The 20,304-nt window shown below is 47.3% G+C and overlaps 2 protein-coding genes across 2 annotated transcripts; both read left to right on the top strand.

The window, feature by feature from the left end:
• The first annotated feature begins 5,190 nt into the window (after positions 1–5,190).
• LOC129346442 (olfactory receptor 1L1-like) lies at positions 5,191–6,126 on the top strand. The gene has a single exon (XM_055003795.1). It carries the CDS (start codon positions 5,191–5,193, stop codon positions 6,124–6,126), a length of 936 nt encoding a protein of 311 aa, XP_054859770.1.
• A 12,951-nt stretch (positions 6,127–19,077) lies between these two features.
• On the top strand, positions 19,078–20,013 carry LOC129346402 (olfactory receptor 1L1-like). Its single transcript, XM_055003754.1, has one exon. The coding sequence runs from the start codon at positions 19,078–19,080 to the stop codon at positions 20,011–20,013; it is 936 nt and encodes a 311-aa protein (XP_054859729.1).
• The last annotated feature ends 291 nt before the right edge of the window (positions 20,014–20,304 follow it).

Here is a 20,304-nt window from a genome sequence, read left to right as displayed (position 1 = left end):
TTCACCACACAACAACCTTTTGTTCAAAATCAAGTGGGAGAGCATATGTGTGGGAACTCTGCAAACACTTGGAACAATTGTAAGCAACTACGGGGTGAGCTGATTTCCATGCTGAAGTGGTATAGCTCCTAATGGTGGGTTCTCCTGTGGGGTGAGAACCCACCCCCTTCGATACCGGTGATTGGTTAATGTTCTTCTGTGCCTTCTGTTTAGAAATCCATTGGACCATTACTCTGGCGGGCAAATTTGAACTGATATTTAAGGTGGGGGCGATCCAAACTCTCTTTGTTGGGTGTTACATGCGGACGTTGGTCACCATTAGAGATGGGCTCGGATCAGGAGTCGGCCACGGACCGTTAGTTCGGGGTTCGTGGGCTTTCACGGACCACGAACTTTTAAATGGACCGGCCCAGTTCAAGAACCAGTTCGATTCAGTAGGCCTTGTTTTCCCCACAGATTTTCGCTTTAGTAGACTTTCCCCCCAAAGGTTTTCATGTAACACTCTTCAATTATCACTTTTCCAAAGACTTAGGGCCAAGTTACACATGACGAAAGACACTTGCCTGGCAAATGGATTGAGTGGAGGGCAAGTGAACAGGGAGAAATACACTTGCTGTTCAAGTGTCATTCGTCACTTGTAGCTTGGCCCTTAGACAAACAACTTCCCCTCCCCTATTCTGACTGACTCTCACCCATCTTTGGTGAAAGACTTGTGCTCCTGTCCAGGAGAGGTGGCTGCCCAAAAAACCCACCTACATGGGGCTGCATCAACAACAGATGCCCTGCCTGGGCAACTCCCCATGATGGGAAATGGATGTACTTGAGTGGAAGCCAACTCTGCAACAGGAGATCACCAATCCAAGTCAAAGGCTCCTTGCTGGAATGGAAGGCATGGGAGGGATGGAAAGAGCCCCAAAAGCTTGGAGCAGAGTAGGGTAGAGCCAAGTGGCACCCAGCTGGACCCCAGAAGAGAGGGAAGAAAGCACCACAAAAGACACTCTAGAGAGGCATTGAAAGAAGTCAAGCTGAGAGAGCCCCCAAAGCGAGCTGCGAGTTGCCAGAGAGTAGGTGTTTCACAGAGCTCAATAGCAGTCTCCCCTTGCACCTCATCAGCAGCCAAGAAAGAAAGTGGAGGAAAGAAGGAAAGAACTCAAGCAGACAGCGCCCAAAGCTGCCTTGCACCCACTGTGGGTCTGCGAGTGGGTGGGGTCAGAGCACAATAGAACCCACCGGCAACCCAGAAAAAAGGAAGAGTTTTTTGGGGGGGAGAGGGAGAATTGAGCCCCAGAACCCAAGGACTTGAAAGCGGAAAGAAATCAGAGTAACCCAATAGTACGGTAAAAGGATTTTAAAAAAGTGCTCTCAAGAAAACCAGAATTGAAAGGAGAAAAAAATTAAACAGGAATGGAGAACAGAGTAAGCTCTCTTGCAACCGAAGCCCCAAAGCCCAAAGGAACAAGCCGCGCTCTCGCAAAAAGAAAAACTTCCCCGCAGCAAGCAGTTGCTAAGCTAACTCGCGTCCCCGTGCCAGCAAAATGAAAGTGCTTTGTCTTTTATTCAGAAACGCCGGTGATCTCTGTTTGGCTGATAGGGCTGCCAATCAAGGTTTCCTGGGCTAAGATTGGTGTGTTCCAAACGGGGAAGGTGGCTCCACACTGTTGCCTAGGAAATTGTTTAAGCGGGGACGGCAGGAATCCTGGCATGATGGGCCAACCGACAGACGGACAGAACGCCCCAAAGTTCGGCGCTTTCGTGAAAACAACATGCACCCACGGCCCGTGTGTTCGCGAACGACAAACTGGGTAAATTTGTGGGGAAATTAGGTCCGTTATGCAGACCGTGCCCACCTCTAGTCACCATCATGGCTCCGAGGGAGACAATTTTGTTTCTTACTGGGCAAGTGTGTCAGTCTTGCTTCGGTGTGCATCGGAGTTTTGGCTGTCTTATCAGTGCTACATCACTAGCTGTACAAAAGTTGTGTAGACTCCCCATGAGAAGTATAGAATGAACATTCAGCAAGCTGGGCTCAGCCATTCCACCATCTCTGCTGATAAACATACAGGGGGTAACCTGCTTCAATGCAGATTTACTAAGAACTCAGTCCCGCTCTGCTCCATAGGGCTTGCTACCTGGAGCGTGGATTTGGAGGGTGCTGCAGAGCCCAGGAGCCTCGAATTCCATTCCCAAGCACAACCTCAATGATACCACTGGTAAGGTCCTTTTACATTGGCAACTGCAACGGCTAAAGGGACTTCAAAAACTTCTGGCAGAACCACCACATGACCTCTAGACCATAGGCAAGTACAAGGCAACAGTCTGTATTTATGTTCTGGCTTTCCCTTGCCAGGAGGAGCAGCTCCTTCCAATCCAAAGGGCAGTGACCTTGAACCTGCTCTTTGAACTCTGGAGGGGACAACACTACAGCAGTAGCTTGCTCTGTCTGGTTGTGGCAAGTCCCTTGGAGTCACTCCACGGGACAGAAAATTCAGGAGGGCTGGCTGTAAACACTAGGCTAATTTGTTAAGCCCTTGAGGTGTTGTCTCCGAGCTTGTCCCTAGAGCATCCCTCAAGGGGGAACTCGGCTGTGCCGCTCTCCATCCCTGTGTTCTGGATATTACAGCCCCGAAGAGCCCAAAGGCATGAAGAAAAGCTCACGGTGCTATTATATCCTTGCCTTCTCATGCCACGGCAAAGTATACCCTGGATCTGCTTGACCGATGAAGATCCTTGTGTGAAGCTCCATAGATCCTTCTGTCCGGCAACCTGCTTCTAGAAACAGAAAGGATTATTTAAGGTGGCATTAAGTCATCTGGGTAAGTAGGACCACATCGTGCATTTTAAGTTTTCTACCATCAAACAAGCCCACCAAGGAACTCTTACCAGTTCCACAGCAGTATGCCTATACATTCTCTTGCTTGGGCCAGAACTTCTGGGAATACATAAATGTCAAATTATTAACCAGTTTAGTAGTCACCATGCCTCTTTTATTTGGGATACCAGTGAGTTTTAACAATATTGTTTTAGCATGCCAGCATATCAGCTCGGGCTACTTGGACCTTCCACCTTAGGGACGCTATTAATACAGCCAAAATTAATGCTGCAGCAATATCTCACTTTTATTTTTCTGATCGAGGTAACCAATATGTGCCTGCTGCTCTTAAAGCCTTCAATGCTAAAATTGGAGCTCAGTTACGGGGCCCCGCTCTGGATTGATGCCATTGACAACGCAGTTGAACGTGTTCAATCTAACTTTCTGCGTAAGATCATGGGGGTTCCTATGTGTGTTCCATACGCTGCCTTATGCTTAGAGTGCGATCAGAATTTGTTGGGCCACCAAGGCACGGCTTCACACTATCAAATATTGGACGAAACTCCATTTTAATTCTGATAGAATTCTTAGAATCTTTATCCCTGATATCTTATTATAGCAGGTGTTGTCCTTGTTTGATGGACAGTGTTGAAACTGTTTCCCATGTTCTTCTCCAGTGTCCTTTTTATCTGGCGCCACGCTGGGATCTTCTACACCCTATATTAGCCCAACTTTCAGAGTCTTCTGATGATTTTAAGGTTCAGTTCCTGCTTGACAACCCAGATGGGGAAATAACTGAAATAGTAGCTATGTTTCTTTACAGTACCATGGCTATGCGCCATGACAAGTAACATTCTGTACTGATCTTGCTGCACTGTTGCCCTGCTCTTATCTGTATTTTAATCCCATTTTGTACAGAGTCTCTGTGTTTAAAATTTTATATTTTATATACGCCAATAAAGGCTTGCTTGACTTGACTTGACAAGCCTACAAAGTAACTGTTACCAGTTCCACTGAAGTATGCATATAGGTTCTCTTGCTTGGGCCAGAACTTCTGGGCATACATAAACGTCAAATTATTAACCAGTTTAGTAGTCACCATTTCTCCCAACGATTCTTGGCCACTGTGTTCTTTTGAGGACATTTGGAATTCCCAAACCAGAACTAGATTCTGGATCTCCTTGCTTACTCATAGCAGTTAGATTTGAAACTGGTTAAAGACTGCAGTGTAGGAAAATTATAACAAACGCTCTAAGGAAGCCCAAAAGCCACTTAAACAAAAACGAATAGGAAGATAGTGTTTTATCTCTATGTTATGCACAAACTTGTGCCTTAGGTGTCCCTCTCACCAATCACAATAAGAGACACACATGCCACGGAGTCCTGTAGAATGAAGCAATATATGATTGTTTAATTTAAACAATGGAGGAGCCCCTTTTTCACAGGAGTAGGTGGTCTCCTTGTGTTCGGAGCTCATCAAAATTACAATAGAAGCACAGGCAATTAATACTTTCAGATAATCATAACAATATTACAATATTCTAATATTTGATATCTTATTGGCTCGTAACATATCTAGGGTCAGTTCTGATTTGAAGATGCAATTCTGGGCTGGCCCCTGTATTTGGGGGAATTCCAGTCTTCACAGTTTTTTTCCCCTCTGCCCTCATTTTGGAAGGACACTGTCTAACCTTTTACCTACTTTCTTCTTGGCATAATACTTTCAAGGGCGCCAATGAGTCTCAATCTGGTGGATAGGAAGGGATGTTTTCCTATTCGTGCCCTTTTCCCCAGTTCCTTCTCAGCTTTAAGGAAGATAATACCACAGGTGGCCAAAACCAGCTTGCTGCGTCAAATCAGTTTTCTATAAAAGGCTCTCTGGTACTGATTTCTATTGGAATCTATAGAATAATATAACATATAATATAAGTGCAGCCCTAAAAGCAGTATATCAGTTCTTACAGAGTTTCAAGTCTTCTTGTTTCAAGTGTCAAATTCTTATAGGTTACATTACAAGTACTACTTTGGCTCCTGAGCATAGAAAAAGTGCAAAGCATGTAATACTGAAAAAGCATAGGTTTAGTATATAAAAATAAGTATATAAAAAAACCTCCAAATCTATATCCATCATCTAGAAGGCCAGGCCAGAGCAGGAAGGGATGGTTTGGAGCAAAATGGGAGTGGAGGTAGGAGAGCACAGGAAGATATGTCCTGCATCTCTGCTAAAAATTGCATCTTAAGAAATGGATTTGTTTGCTGTGCAGCTGAGTTCCGGCTACAGAGAATAGGTAGCTAGTAGGAGGAATGTACAGCTTCAAATCTACCATCCAAAATGCTGGCTGCAGACCTCTAGTTTTCTTGTTATTCTCACCCCTACAGCAATGAATCACAAGAACATCACCCCAGTCTCTGAATTCCTCCTTCATAGTTTCACGTCCCAGCCAGAACTCCAAAAACTCCTCTTCCCGTTTTTACTCTCCATGTATCTGCTCGCCCTCTTTGGGAATGTGACGATCATCTGGCTGATCCGATCCGACGCGCAACTGCTCCAGACCCCCATGTACTTCTTCCTCAGCTTCCTCGCAGTAGCAGATGTGACCTTTTGCAGCAACAGCATCCCCAAGGCACTACATAACATGATGTCTGAGAAAAAGACCATCTCCTACAATGGCTGTCTGACCCAGATATTTTTTGCTATCCTTGTTGGCAATGTAGACAGCTACATTCTGGCTTCCATGGCCTATGACAGGTTTGTAGCAATCTGCCGCCCATTGTACTATTCCACCATGATGAGCCATAAGCGTTGCCTCCTGCTGGCCGCAGTGTCCTGGACAATCCCTTTCTTCCATTCTTTGCTTTATACATTAATGATATCCCGTGTTGAGTTCTGTAACCCTGGGGAGATTCCTCAGTTTTTCTGTGACCTTTACCCTATTCTGGATATTTCTTGCTCTGACACCTACATCATACATCTAGTTCTATTGACAGAGGGGATAGTGGAGATCCTGGGGCCATTTGTGCTCATTATCATTTCCTACATATTAATTTTCTACACCATCTTGAAGATTCCCTCAGCCGTAGCAAAGCGCAAGGCTTTCTCCACGTGTGGGTCCCACATCTGTGTGGTGGTCATGTACTTTGGCGGCATAAGCTTTGTCTGTTTCAAGCCAAATTCCCAACTCCGAAAGGATAAGGACACGGTGGCAGCTATCATTTTTACCCTGGTGACCCCCATGTTGAATCCCTTTGTTTACACCCTCCGGAACAGCGAGATGAAGGCAGCCATGAAGAGGGTCTTTAAGAGGTATTTTCATTGATTTTGAAGAGCCAAACTAGGCATAACTGGGAGATCTATGGTTGGATATCTAGGGATCCATAATCTGTTATTACACATTTGGGGAGTTCCCAATCCCATTTTACCGAACTACTGTCCCACCAAACCTCTTCATCCATTTTTTCCATAACAATTGCCTATTTAGAAGGCAAAATCAAAAAGAGTCCAGTAGAACCTTTAAGATTAACCCATTTTATTGTAACATAAGCTTTCGAGAATCACAGTTCTCTTCGTCAGACGCATGGAGGGCCAAGAGAAACTGGCCAGATATAGAGGAGGAGAGGGGAGGGCGGGGTAGATGCAAACAACTCCTTCTGATATGGAGATGCAAACAGCTCCTTCTGATATGGAGATCAGTTTGCTTCTGTAAAGGTTCAGAGGAGTTAGCCGTGTTAGTCTGTAGTAGCAAAATCAAAAAGAGTCCAGCAGCACCTCCAAGACCAACCAATTCCACTGCACCACAAGCCTTTGAGAACCACAGCTCTCCCCGCCAGATGCATCTGACAAAGAGAACTGTGATCCCCGAAAGCCCACGCCAGGTGCCACTGGACTCCCCCTGACCCCGCTTCTGTAAAGGAAATCAGTTACCTGTGATAATGTGATAACCATTCATAGTCCCTATTCAGTCCCAGCTTGACTGAGTCAAATTTACATATGAATTCCAATTCAGCAGCTTCCCATTGGATTTTGTTTTTGAAAGGTTTCTGTTGAACTACAGTGACCTTTAAGTCTTTGATGGAATGTCCTGGTAGATTGAAGTGTTCTCCCACTGGTTTCTGGATATTGCCATTTCTAATGTCAGATTTGTGTCCATTTATTCTTTTGCGTAGAGGTTGACTGGTTTGTCCAGTGTACAGAGCAGAAGGACATTGTTGGCACATGAGGGCATATATCAGATTGGAGGATGAGCAGCTGTAAGAGCCAGAGACAGTGTAGTTGATGCCACTGGGTCCTGTAATTGTATTCCCTGGGTAGATATAGGGGCAGAGCTGGCATCTGGGTCTGTTGCAGGGCTTGGTACCTGTGCTGGTGACTCTGCTGGCTGATTCATGATTGTAAGTGAGAAGTCGTTTAAGGTTGGGGGGCTGTCTGTAGGCAAGGAAAGGTCTTCCACCCAGGACTTCTGAGAGAGAGAGGTATCATTTTCCAGGATGGGTTGTAGCTCCCTGATGATACGTTGGATGGGTTTGAGCTGGACATTCTACAATACATGGCACACTGGTAACAAGACTGTGGACACAACCAAAACCGCCAGTGTATAGGAATTACACGGTCATAAATTTCAATAAATGATTTTAAATTTTTTGGGAGGGTATTTATATTAATTCAATGTGCAACAGTGTTCAGTGCTATACAAATAATTCCTATAACATTTAATGCTGCAGAATCTATTGGACTCCAGCACACACGTTGTCTTCTGGATTTGGGCCATTGTGCAATGTACTTGAATATTAATTCTTATGGACTCATCGATCTTTGTGCTTTAGGACTTGGCTAAAGTTGTCCATTAAATGTTATAGGAATTATTTGTATAGCACTGAGCACTGTTGCACCTTGAATTAATATAAATACCAAAAAAAATTATTTAAAAGCATTTATTGAAAATTGTGACTGTGTAATTCCTATACACCAGCGATTTTGGTTGTGTCCACAACCCAGGGCATTCACAGCTGTCCGTCTCCCCTTAGTGACCCTTGCTGCATGCCCAGAGGAAGGCAAAAAACTTCCAGAATCCCCGGCCAATCTGGCCTGGAGGAAAATTCCTTTCTGACCTCCAAGTGGCCATCAGCATTACCCTGGACCACGAGAGCCAAACACCGGTTCATCCCTTCCTGCACTCCCTCTCTTGATCTGGGTAGCTGGGAAGATAGATTTATGATTGTACAATTGTGAAGAAGAAACAAGTGTTCATATCGCTTCCATCTGTTTTTCAACATGTTCTAAAGATTTGTAGGGACAGATGCACAATAGCATCCTCTTTGGCTTAGCAAGCGATCACGTGAATAAAAATCTGATGAATCAGCCACTCGTATTTTTTATTATTGCCACATGTATAGGATCTTAAGAGACGTCTTTACAGATAGCCCATGTCAATTCGTCTAAAAGATGTCATCCAGGTAAGAAACTAGGAATTTGGTGAAGGAAATCTCACGGAGAAGATTTGCAAAATGTGTGTATGTGTGCGTGTATTGATGACAATGCACAAAAATTGGAATTTTAGGATTGGAGTGTTGGCATAGTAAAACAAGAAAGGCTAAACAAAGATTGTCTCAGACCCACAATTGCAAGACTGTCCGGTTTGATCCTACTTGCTGCCATTGCTTCCTGTATCAGCTACTCCATCAGCACTATTTTTGTCTTTTAACTACTGGCATCTTCGCCATGGATCACCAAGGTGATCCGAGCCAGCCAGCCAGCCAGGGAGCCTATAGCAAACAGGCTGATGTCAGGAGTGAACAGCGCAAGGTCAATCAGATCTGGCTATGTGATGACATGAGTGAACCAATCTGTCCAATCCAGAATCAGAGCAATACTTGCTGTGAGAGTGGCATCAGCGAGCACAGCCAATCAGGGATCATGCAGTGAGTAGGGTTGTTCTTGATGTCTCTGGTCAGGCCTGATTCAGATATAGGCATGCACTTAAAAATCCCTGAGCATTTATTTATTTATTTATTCATAGTCCGTCTTTCTCACTAGCTTTCCTATTTCAAATCGTTTAACTGCGGGTACACCACAGATAACTTTTTTGGGTTCATTACTGGGTATGGATAGCCCAGGTGAGCCTCATCTCATCAGATCTCAGAAGCTAAGCAGGGTCAGCCTTGGTTAGTACTTGGATGGGAGACCTCCAACGAAGACCAGGGTTGCAGAGGCAGGCAATGGCAAACCGCCTCTGTCAGTCTCTTGCCATGAAAATTCCACAGGGGTTGCTGTAAGTCATCTATGAGCAGAACCACAAGTGACAAAAGGCACAGATTGGACACTTGTCAGCTTCCCTCAAGTTTTGATGGGAAATGTAGGCATCCTGGTCTTGCAGCTTGGCTCTCTGACTGCTGTCCAATGGACTTTTCAACTGTCACTTGTCCAACATTCCGCCAAGCTGCCTACATTTCCCATCAAAACTTGAGGGAAGCTGACAAGTGTCCAACCTGTGCCTTTTGTCACTTGTGGTTCCGCTCTATGACATGAGGGCACTCTCCACCATCACACTGGGTCGCTGCTTCCTTTTAAAGCATTTCTTATTACAGCATGTCTATTTAGTATTCTTAATAACAACTCTATCAACAGAAAATCATACCATCCATTATAATAACATAATAATATTTGACTTATATTAAGTGGGCAATGCCCACTCAGTGTGGTTTACAAAGCATGTTGTTATTATCCCCACAACACCCTGTGAAGTGAGAGAGCTCTGAGAGAGTTGCGACCAAGGTCACTCCAGCAGACTTCAAGCGGAGGAGTGGGGAATGAAACCCGGTTCTCCAGATTAGAATCCCGTGCTCTTAACCACTAAACCAAACTGGCTCTCAACAAATAACAAATACAAAGACCATTAAGGAGAGCAATTACGTCAGTCCAAAAAGTACCTTGCCCAAAAGTAAGAAGGTCACAGGCAAAGATGAACCTCGCTATCAGTTTAGCTTGTCATATTTATAGGGTTTCAGAACTTTTTCAATGACAATAGCTGCTTCAGAGACTCAAATTCTCGGCTAACCTATTATCTTACGATGCCATACACCAAACAAGATTATCCCTATTTGAAACATCTTGAAACTCATAACAATAGCTAGCCCATTCTTGCTACTTTCGGTGTTAACAGAATCTATGCAAAATTAGTGATTACAAGTTCCCCATAGATCTGAGTATCTTTTGACCCTCTACTAAGGCATCTATAATATTGTCAGCCTCTATGAAGTTAAACATTCCTGCCATTCTCAGATACAACCAGTACCTGGGCCTTGTCTGAATTATAATCTACACATGGTAATACAACTGTTTCTTGTCCCCTAAACTTGGGGATTGTCCCTAATGTAAGCTTCCCAGCAGTATACCTTTACCAACTCCTGGCTCCAAATTTACGTAGAGCCTTTTCTCTGGCCAGATTTAATGTTCTTCCTTCAGCCATTTTATCTGGCAGATTTCATGAGATTCCTTATCCCAGCAGATGTTGTCCTTGTTTGATGGACTGTGTTGAAACTGTTTCCCATGTTTTTATCCAGTGCTCTTTTTATCTGGCGCCACGCCAGGATCTTCTACATCCTCTATTAGCCCAAATTTCAGAGTTTTCTGATGATTTTAAGGTTCAGTTTCTGCTTGACAACCCAGATGGGGAAATAACTGAAATAGTCGCAAAGTTTCTCTACAGTGCCATGGCTATACGCCCTGACAAGTAATATTCTGTACTGATTTTGCTACACTGTTGCCCTGTTCCTATCTGTAATTTTAATCTTATTCTGTATGGACTCATTTCTGTTTTATATATGCCAATAAAGGCTTGCTTGACTACTGCTTTAACGACAACAACAACTGTTTAACTGTTTTATGCTCTTCTCCAACGTTGTTTTTTTCTAGGCCTCTCGGCTTCTTGTTGTGACTTTTCTAGTTATGAAGCTGGGCTAGCCCTGCGTTGATAAGTGTCTTGGACAACTTTCTTGGTCATATCCAGAAACTGTTCCTCTATCGTTCTAGCCATATCCGTGACAGTATAAAGTCATGGCTCTACATAAGAAATGAAGTTTGGCTACACGATGACATCACGGAGGGGCCAATTAAAAACGAGGCCACTGTTTCCTGAACTCTCAAACATATTTGAACAACAATCAGGAGAAATGCTCCCTCTATTAGCTCACTGCTACATAAAATATACCTACCTGCATGGCAATCCCCAAGATACCGATTATCTTTCTTTGTCGGTGTTTGTGTACACAGGTTGTTTGTTACAGCCAACGAAAAACAAAACCAACACAATTATAGTAAATATGCAAGGGAGATGGAAAATAGGTGACAATTATAATTTAATAAGCGACTTCATCAGGGGAATTTATTCAGAAGTTAGTTAAAATACAAAACTAATTCACCATATAATATATACAAAGAAGCAATCTCTGAGATTCCCCGTCTCTTTTGTGTTGTCTATAAGTATGGGAATGTCTTAGATGTGGCCTGGTATATTCTCAGAAGCTTCACAAGGCACTGAAGTTCTTTCTCTACCTTCTTTTTCTTTTATCGCTTCTCCCCACTCAATTCTAGATGCAATATATGGATATCTAGATTTTCAACAAACAAAATCTTATTAGGTGTAAATAATAGCCCTTAGCCCTGACCTGCATAGCCCAAGCGAGCCTGATCTTCTCAGATCTCAGAAGCTAAGCAGGGTCAGCCTTGGTTAGTAATTGGATGGGAGACCTCCAACGAAGGCCAGGATTGCAGAGGCATGGAATGGCAAACCACCTCTGTTTGTCTCTTGCCTTGAAACCCCAGAAGTAGTCACCATAAGTCAACTATGATTTGATGGCACTTTTCACCACACAGCAACCTTCTGTTCAAAATCAAAAAGTGAAAGAGCATACGCGTGGGAACTATGCAAACACTTGGAACAATTATAAGCGCGAACGCCTGACTTACCAGGCGTGTAGTTTGCGGCCGCGGGGATGAAGAGGAGGGACGGCGTGGCCATGGCTCTGCTGGCCGGCCCAGCATGCCCTGGGCCGGCCGGCAGCCAATGAGTTTAAAGGTCGGGCGGCCAATCCTGGGGCCGCCCGGCCGGCTGCGGGGGGCGGGGCCTCTGCCGGACCTGGGAAGAGCAGTTTTCCCTCAGGTCCGGCAGGCCGGCATAAATTCCGGCCTCCGACCCGCCCCCCGCCATTCCGGCTCGGCACCTAAACTTCGCCTGCAGGGTGGTCTCACCACGTCGCGCCTTCTGCGCTCGCCTCTCTAGGGCCTGCAGGGGGGCCTCCGCGCCCCACCACCACATTCGCTTAACGGCAGGTATCAAGGAGGACCTGCGGGTGTGGCTAGAATTTTTGTCTCGGTACAACGGGGTCTCGCTTTGGCAGACCACCTTAACCCCGGGGCCCGGGCTGCAGGTTCACTCTGATGCGGCCGGCAGCCTGGGTTTTGGGGTCTACTTCAACGGCAGGTGGTGCGCCCAGCGGTGGCCCCCCTCCTGGGCCGGCACGGGGATCTTGAGGGACCTCACCTTCCTTGAGTTCTTACCCATCTTGGTGGCGGTGTCCGTTTGGGGCAAGCAGTTCAGGGACAAGCGCATCATCTTCTGGTGCGACAATCAGGCCACGGTGCAGGTTATCAACAAACAGTCTTCTCGCTCTGAGCGGGTTATGCGTCTCGTTCGCCGTTTTGTGTTATGCTGTCTTGCGTTTAACATATCCTTTTCTGCCCGCCACGTAGCAGGGTTGGATAACGGCATCGCGGATGCACTATCTCGCTTCCAGATGGAGAGGTTCTTTGCCTTGGCTCCCAAGGCCAGTCGCACACCCGACCCATTCCCAGCAGCCCTGTGGACGATTGGCGAAGCTCCGTGATGGAGGGGATCCTTCATTCGGTGGCACCATCTACCCGGCGAGCCTACAGCAAGGCGGTGACGCGCTTTCGGGCCTTCGCGGCAGGCCTCGGCGCCGGGGATCCATGGCCGGCCTCACGCACAGCGGTGCTGCAGTACCTAGCACACATGCGGGGCCTGGGTCTCGCGCCCAGGACCATGCGGGCGGCCCTGGCCGGCATTTCCTTCTTTAGCAGGGCGGAAGGGCTTCCGGATCCTTGTGACTGCTTCGAGGCACGCCGGGCCATAGAGGGGTGGGGGCGGCTTTCCCCTCGCTCACCGGACCGGCGGAGACCCATTACCCTGGCCACCCTGGGGGCAATTTTTGAGGCGATCCCGAGCCTATGCTGGTCCGCATTCGAGGCACAGCTTTTCCGGACTGCCTTCGGGCTGGCCTTTTTTGGGGCCTTCCGGGTCAGCGAGCTGGTGGCCGGTTCCCGCTGGGACTCTGCGGGGAGGGCCGTCGCATTCGGCGATGTCTCCGCGTCCAGGCACACCGTCTCCATCACGTTGCGGAGTTCTAAGACGGATCAGAGGGGCCGGGGGGCCACTGTGCGCCTTCGGGCCCTTCCCGGCCAGGCTCTATGCCCTGTCGCGGCCGTGCGAGCCTACATGGCCATTCGCCCCACCACACCCGGCCCCTTCCTGGCCCACCGTGATGGCTCCCCACTCACTCGCTACCAGTTTGTCTCCATCCTGCGAGCCGGGCTCCAGGCCGCCGGCCTCCCCCCGGGCGATTTCGCCTCCCACTCCTTTCGAATCGGGGCTGCCACGGCGGCGGCAGGCCTGGGCCTCCCCGACACGGTCATCCAGCGCCTCGGCCGCTGGCGGTCCAGGGCCTTCCTCTCCTACGTCCGCCCCTCACGGGTTCTCACTTGCTGACCTTGTTTTGTACTCCTCCCGCCTGCAGGTCATCGGAAGACGGTGTGGATATGTGGTCACAGCATCGTCCACTGGGCCGGGAGGTACGCAGCTACGTCCGGTTGGGGAGTGCACCTGGGACTGGATGACTTCGTCGAGATCCGCTGGATCGGTTCCCGTGGCATGCTGTGGGATGCGCTGGTCCCCACCTTGACTCACCAGGCCCGCCGTCTGGGCCCGCCTGATGCGCTGATCATCCAGCTGGGCGAGAACGATCTGGGATGGCGGGAAGGCCCGGAGCTGCAACGGGCAATGTGCAGGGACCTGGACTACCTGCGGGGGCTGTTTCCTGGGACTTTCTTCATCTGGTCGGACTTGCTACAGAGGCGAGTTTGGCGCCATGCCCGGCACCCGGACAAGGTTGATGGTGTGCGCCAGAGGGTGGCCCGGGCCATGGTGCGCTACATCACGGCAGCCCAGGGCTTGCCCATCAAACACCTGGACATTTCTTTCCGGCAGGAGGCGCTTTTCCGCCCAGATGGGGTGCACCTCTCTTCCTGGGGGCACGACTTATGGCTGCAGGACCTGAGGGATGGCTTGTTGGAGTGGTTGAAGTTGTAGGAGCGTTGGCGGGAGCCCTGCGGGGGGCTCTGGTGGCGGGGGTCATGGGATCGGATCTCTTAGCGGGGATCAGGGCTCGCCCTGGTCCCCGGGAAGGGGATCCCCTTACGGGATCTTGGGAGTGAGGACGGAGGTACATGCCCAGCTCGGGGGCTGTCAGGGCGGACTCACTCCCAGGTGGCAGGGGGGGGTCATACAGGGGTGTACACCCAGATGATCTCCCCGCTGAATGCCACTCCTGGAGGCTCCCCCTCAGCACGGGCCTGAGGGGGGAGGGGTCATCGGCTGGCAGGCGGGTCAGCCGATGTTTTGTGGGATCCGATCCTCATGACTGCCAATGCTCCTGTTTGCGTTATGTTTGCTGTTCTTGTCAATAAAATTTGGCCAGTTTCCTCCACGGGCTTGTCTGGGGCATTTCTTCCCGCGCCGCCACCCTCCTCGAAACCCTTAGCAATAGGCCGCAAACAACTATGGGATGAGCTGATTTCCATGCTGCAGTGGCATAGCTCCTATTGGTGGGTTCTCCTGTGGGGTGATGTTATCTGGCTCATAGCCACAGAGGCACTGCTTACACTTGCCATTTGAGTAAAGTCCTGCTCTCAGCCCCAGTCATTCACCTATGGCTGCCGACATTCATGTTGGGCCTGGAGAGCCAGATTGGTGTATTGGTTAAGCGCACAGGACTTTAATCTGGAGAACTGGGTTTGATTCCCCATTCCTCCACTTGAAGCCAGTTGGGGGATATCCACACTTCCCCACCTTCTGCTTTTCATGTGCATTATTCATGCTGGATTCTATCCCGCAATGTCCCAGTCTGTGTTCACATCCCCTCTCTTACTGCCGCAGCATTGTGCTTTACTTCGTCCACATCCCTGGCAGAATCGCACAATACGGGGCGGGTTTAGATACGACTTAGCCGATGATGACATCGCGTCCTTTAAAAAAAAAATTATACTAGATTTCCGCTATAGCGATTTTGCGCTCACTTGCTATGGCGAGGCCACACCCCCTTTGATACCGGTGATTGGTTAATGTTCTTCTGTGACTTCTATTTAGAAATCCATTGGACCATTACTCTGGCGGGCAAATTTGAACTGATATTTAAGGTGGGGGCGATCCAAACTCTCCTTGTTGGGTGTTACATGTAGATCTTGGTCACCATCATGGCTCTGAGGGAGACAATTTTGTTTCTTATTGGGCAAGTGGTGTCATTCTTGCTTCAGTGTGCGTTGGAGTTTTGGCTGCCTTATCAGTGCTACATCACTAGATGTAATTGAGTGGCTGCTCGATTCCTCTTTTTTAGATGTAGCGACTGTCATCGGCTCCTTGCGACCTGCAACCGTCGGAGGCTACTCGCAACCCGCCGTAACTGGGCACGCCTGTGGTATGCACTGGCTGAGATGGAGGAGTCCCGTGAGTGCTGGGCATACCCCAGAAGCAGGGACTGGTGGGACAGGATTGTCCTTCAACTGTGGGACCACCAGTGGATCCATCAGTTCAGGATATCCAAAAGCACCTTTTACGAGGCACTTAGGCCACGACTTCAAAGACAAACAACTACAATGTGTGAGCCAGTAACCGTGGAAAAGAGTAGCGGTCGTGGTATGGTTCCTGGCCAGTGCGTCAAGTTACCAGGTGGCTAGTGACCTTTTTGGAATTGGTCGTTCCACTATGGCTGCGGCGATGGCCAAGTTCTGCCTGGTGGTGGAGTTGGAACTGCTGTCGAAGACCGTTCGGCTAGGACCCCAGGTTGGCAGGGTAATATTTTTTTAAAAAATATTTATCAGAATATCGGTATAACTTATTCATGGAAATGGAACTCAGTCCGCATAGAGCAAGTCTGATGCTTTAAGTATCTGGGTGTGGCCTTCCAAGCGACTGGGTCGTCCAACGCACATATTGCCCATGTTGCCTCGAGTGCTCAAAAGTCTGCCGGAGCAATTCAAAAATTCTTTTGGACCAAGGGAGGCAGATGCCTGACAGCTGCGCTCAGGTTATTCTCTGCAAAATCATTAGCCCAATTAACATATGGAGCTCTGCTTAGTATTAAATCCAACTGTACCCCAATGGAAATAACACAATCAAAATTTCTGAGAGGTATTTTTCAGGTCCCCCCTTGTACTATAAATGCTGCAATCCGACTGGATGCAGGCCTGATAACAGTAGAGGCCAGATTATGGATTGCAGCAATTCTTCATTGGTTAAAGTTAACTTTTTCCCCTAAAGGACTTGTAAATCTAATGCTAACTGATCATTGTACACTGTCTTGGGCCAGCAAGATGGATAGTAAACTAGCCTCCTATGGCTTATCACAGCAATTATTGCTCAGTATGCGATATAATCAAGCCAAAAAGGCCATTAAGCAGAGAATAATAAAGGTCGAGAGACAACACGACTTAAACAGAGTCAAGGTGTTACTGTTTGATCCTGACCCCATGGTCAGGCTAACCCCTATGCCTTATCTTTTCAACCTTGCCAATCATGAACACAAGAGAACCTTTACATTGATGCGTTGGGATGCTCTCCCATCAGCTGTTCTGGAAGGCAGATACAAAAGAACGCCACTGGAAGAATGCCTGTGTCCCTGTGGTGATGGGAAAATAGAATCACTAGAACATGCCATCTTCGACTGCAAAATACATATGCAGCTACGAGAAGTTTATATAAGACCTATACTTTCTGCCCATCCAGGTAGACATAGAGCTTTTCTACTTTCAAAAATGCTCTCGGATAGATCCCAGGACATAACACATAAGGTTGCTAAGTTTGGTAGGATGGCAATAAGGAACAGGAGTTCGTTCACTACCAATTAAAGACAGTTTTGTCTCATGGTTTTATGGTACCTGATTTTTATGATATGCTGAAATTTAAATTTTAAGCATTTTTAAATATTTTAAATGTTTTAAATATTTTACGGCAATGTAATCTATTATGTTACTGTGGTATCTTTAATACGAATTCTCCAATTTATCTCTGTAACACTAATCATTCCTGTAATTCTTTTGCTGGTCTAGGACCTTAATAATAAATGTGATTTGAATATTTTGATGCATTAATATACAGCTTTAAGTGTTTCTGATCAACGACTCGTGAAGTTAGGATTGGGTTAAACTGTTGTGATGAAGAGTCAAGCCTTTGGTTGGCGGTTTCAGTGCTGGGAGTATTGTCTCATTGGCAGATCCCCTCTTGTCCGAATGCAATGCAGCTCCTTCTCATGCCATGCCCTGCTGTTCTGTCCCAGTAAGACATCAGAGGGAAGCCTCTGTCCTCTTGGTGTGGAATTCTGTTCTCTACTTAATGTCCTATTGTCTGCATCTTCATTGTCTGACACCCTCTTCCTTCCCACCAATGGAGCTCTAACCTCCCTGCTTTCCCGCAAGACCTGAACCGTTCTTCTGAAGAAATCTTGGTAATTCCATCAATGCTGATGCTGCCAAGTCAGCATTGCATGCACATCATGACCGGTGTGGTTGGAGCAGCCGCGGTTCCTTTGGAGTACATTGATCTGGCAGAAGGAAATATGATAAAAGGGAGACAATCCTGGGTAATTTTAGACATAAGGGACTTATCGGCTCCCCTTTTCAAAAGTTGTGTAGACTCCCCATGAGAAGTATAGCATGAGCATTCAGCAAGCGGAGCTCAGCCATTCCACCATCTCTGCTGATAAACATACAGGGGGTACGAACTAAGAACTCAGTCCTGCTCTGCTCCATAGGGCTTGCTACCTGGAGTGTGCATTTGGGGGCCCCTGCAAAGCCCAGGAGCCTCGAATTCCATCCCCAAGCACAACCTCAATGATACCACTGGTAAGGTCCTTTTAGATTGGCAACTGCAATGGCGAAATGGACTTCAAAATCTTCTGGCAGAACCACCACATGACCTCTAGACCTTATGCAAGTACAAGGCAACAGTCTGTATTTATGTTCTGGCTTTCACTTGCCAGGAGGAGCAGCTCCTTCTAATCCAAAGGACAGTGACCTTGAACCTGCTCTTTGAACTCTGGAGGGGACAACACTACAGCAGTAGCTTGCTCTGTCTGGTTGTGGCAAGTCCCTTGGAGTCACTCCACGGGACAGAAAATTCAGGAGGGCTGGCTGTAAACACTAGGCTAATTTGTTAAGCCCTTGAGGTGTTGTCTCCGAGCTTGTCCCTAGAGCATCCCTCAAGGGGGAACTCGGCTGTGCCGCTCTCCATCCCTGTGTTCTGGATATTACAGCCCCGAAGAGCCCAAAGGCATGAAGAAAAGCTCACGGTGCTATTATATCCTTGTCTTCTCATGCCACAGCAAAGTATACGCTGGATCTGCTTGACCGATGAAGATCCTTGTGTGAAGCTCCATAGATCCTTCTGACCGGCAACCTGCTTCTAGAAACAGAAAGGATTATTTAAGGTGGCATTAAGTCATCTGGGTAAGTAGGACCACATCATGCATTTTAAGTTTTCTACCATCAAACAAGCCCACCAAGGAACTGTTACTAATTCCACGGCAGTATGCATATACGTTCTCTTGCTTGGGCCAGAACTTCTGGGCATACATAAATGTCAAATTATTAACCAGTTTAGTAGTCACCATTTCTCCCAACAATTCTTGGCCACTGTGTTCTTTTGAGGACATGTGGAATTCCCAAACCAGAACTAGATTCTGGATTTCCTTGCTTACTCATAGCAGTTAGACTTGAAACTGGTTAAAGACTGCAGTGTAGGAAAATTATAATGAACGCTCTAAGGAAGCCCAAAATTGCTTCTTAAGAAATGGATTCGTTTGCTGTGCAGCTGAGTTCCGGCTACACGGAATGGGTAGCTAGTAGGAGGAATATATGGCTTGGAATCTACCAGCCCAAACAGCTGTTATAGACCTCTAGTTTTCTTGTTATTCTTACCCCTACAGCAATGAATCACAAGAACATCACCCAGGTCTCTGAATTCCTCCTCCGTGGTTTCACGTCCCAGCCAGAACTCCAAAAACTCCTCTTCCCATTTTTACTCTCCATGTATCTGCTCGCCCTGTTTGGGAATGTGACGATCATCTGGCTGATCCGATCCGACACACAACTCCGCCAGACCCCCATGTACTTCTTCCTCAGCTTCCTTGCAGTAGCGGATTTGACCTTTTGCAGCAACATCATCCCCAAGGCACTACAGAACATGGTGTCTGAGAAAAAGACCATCTCCTACAATGGCTGTCTGACCCAGATATTTTTTGCTATCCTTATTGGCAATGCGGACAGCTACATTCTGGCTTCCATGGCCTACGATCGTTTTGTAGCAATCTGCCGCCCGCTGTACTATTCCACCATGATGAGCTACAAACGTTGCCTCCAGCTGGCAGCAGCGTCCTGGATGATCCCTTTCTTCCACTCTTTGCTTTATACATTTATGATGTCCCGTGTTGAGTTCTGCAACCCTGGGGAGATTCCTCAGTTTTTCTGTGATCTTTACCCGGTTCTGGACGTTTCTTGCTCTGAGACCTACACCATAGATCTAGTACTAATGACGGAGGGGGTAGTGGAAATTCTGGGGCCATTTGTGCTCATTATCATTTCCTACCTATTCATTTTCTATACCATCTTGAAGATTCCATCAGCCGTTGCAAAGCGCAAGGCCTTCTCCACGTGCGGGTCCCACATTTGCGTGGTGGTCATGTACTTTGGTGGCATAAGCTTTATCTATTTCAAGCCAAATTCCACACTCTCGGAACGCAAGGACACGGTGGCAGCTATCATGTTTTCTCTGGTAACCCCCATGTTGAATCCCTTCGTTTACACTCTCCGGAACAGTGAGATGAAGGCAGCCATGAAGCGGGTTTTTAAGAAACATTTTCATTGATTTTGAAGGCTTATCTGTGAGTTTCTCTACATGAGACTTCTTACACAAAGATGCTCAAGTGTAGGGAGACACAATGTTAGCCAGGAAGCATAGTTCAGTTTAATCTCTCTATACTACGGTAGTTTTAAAAGACAGAACCTACAGGGATGGCTCCTTGGAAGCAGAGATGAAATTAACAAACCCTCTCTCTTTTTTTTCTTCCCCCCTTTCCCTTCTTCCCTTCCTCCACCAACTCCTGCCAAAAGTGGTGCTTCACCGTGGCACTTCGCAGGGTGTCAGAAACTTCAACCT

Source organism: Eublepharis macularius, chromosome 19 (assembly GCF_028583425.1).
Source record: "Eublepharis macularius isolate TG4126 chromosome 19, MPM_Emac_v1.0, whole genome shotgun sequence".
Taxonomy (NCBI): Eukaryota; Metazoa; Chordata; class Lepidosauria; order Squamata; family Eublepharidae; genus Eublepharis; species Eublepharis macularius.
The sequence above is the reverse complement of the archived record's forward strand: the minus strand, read 5'-3'. Positions and strand labels throughout refer to the sequence as shown.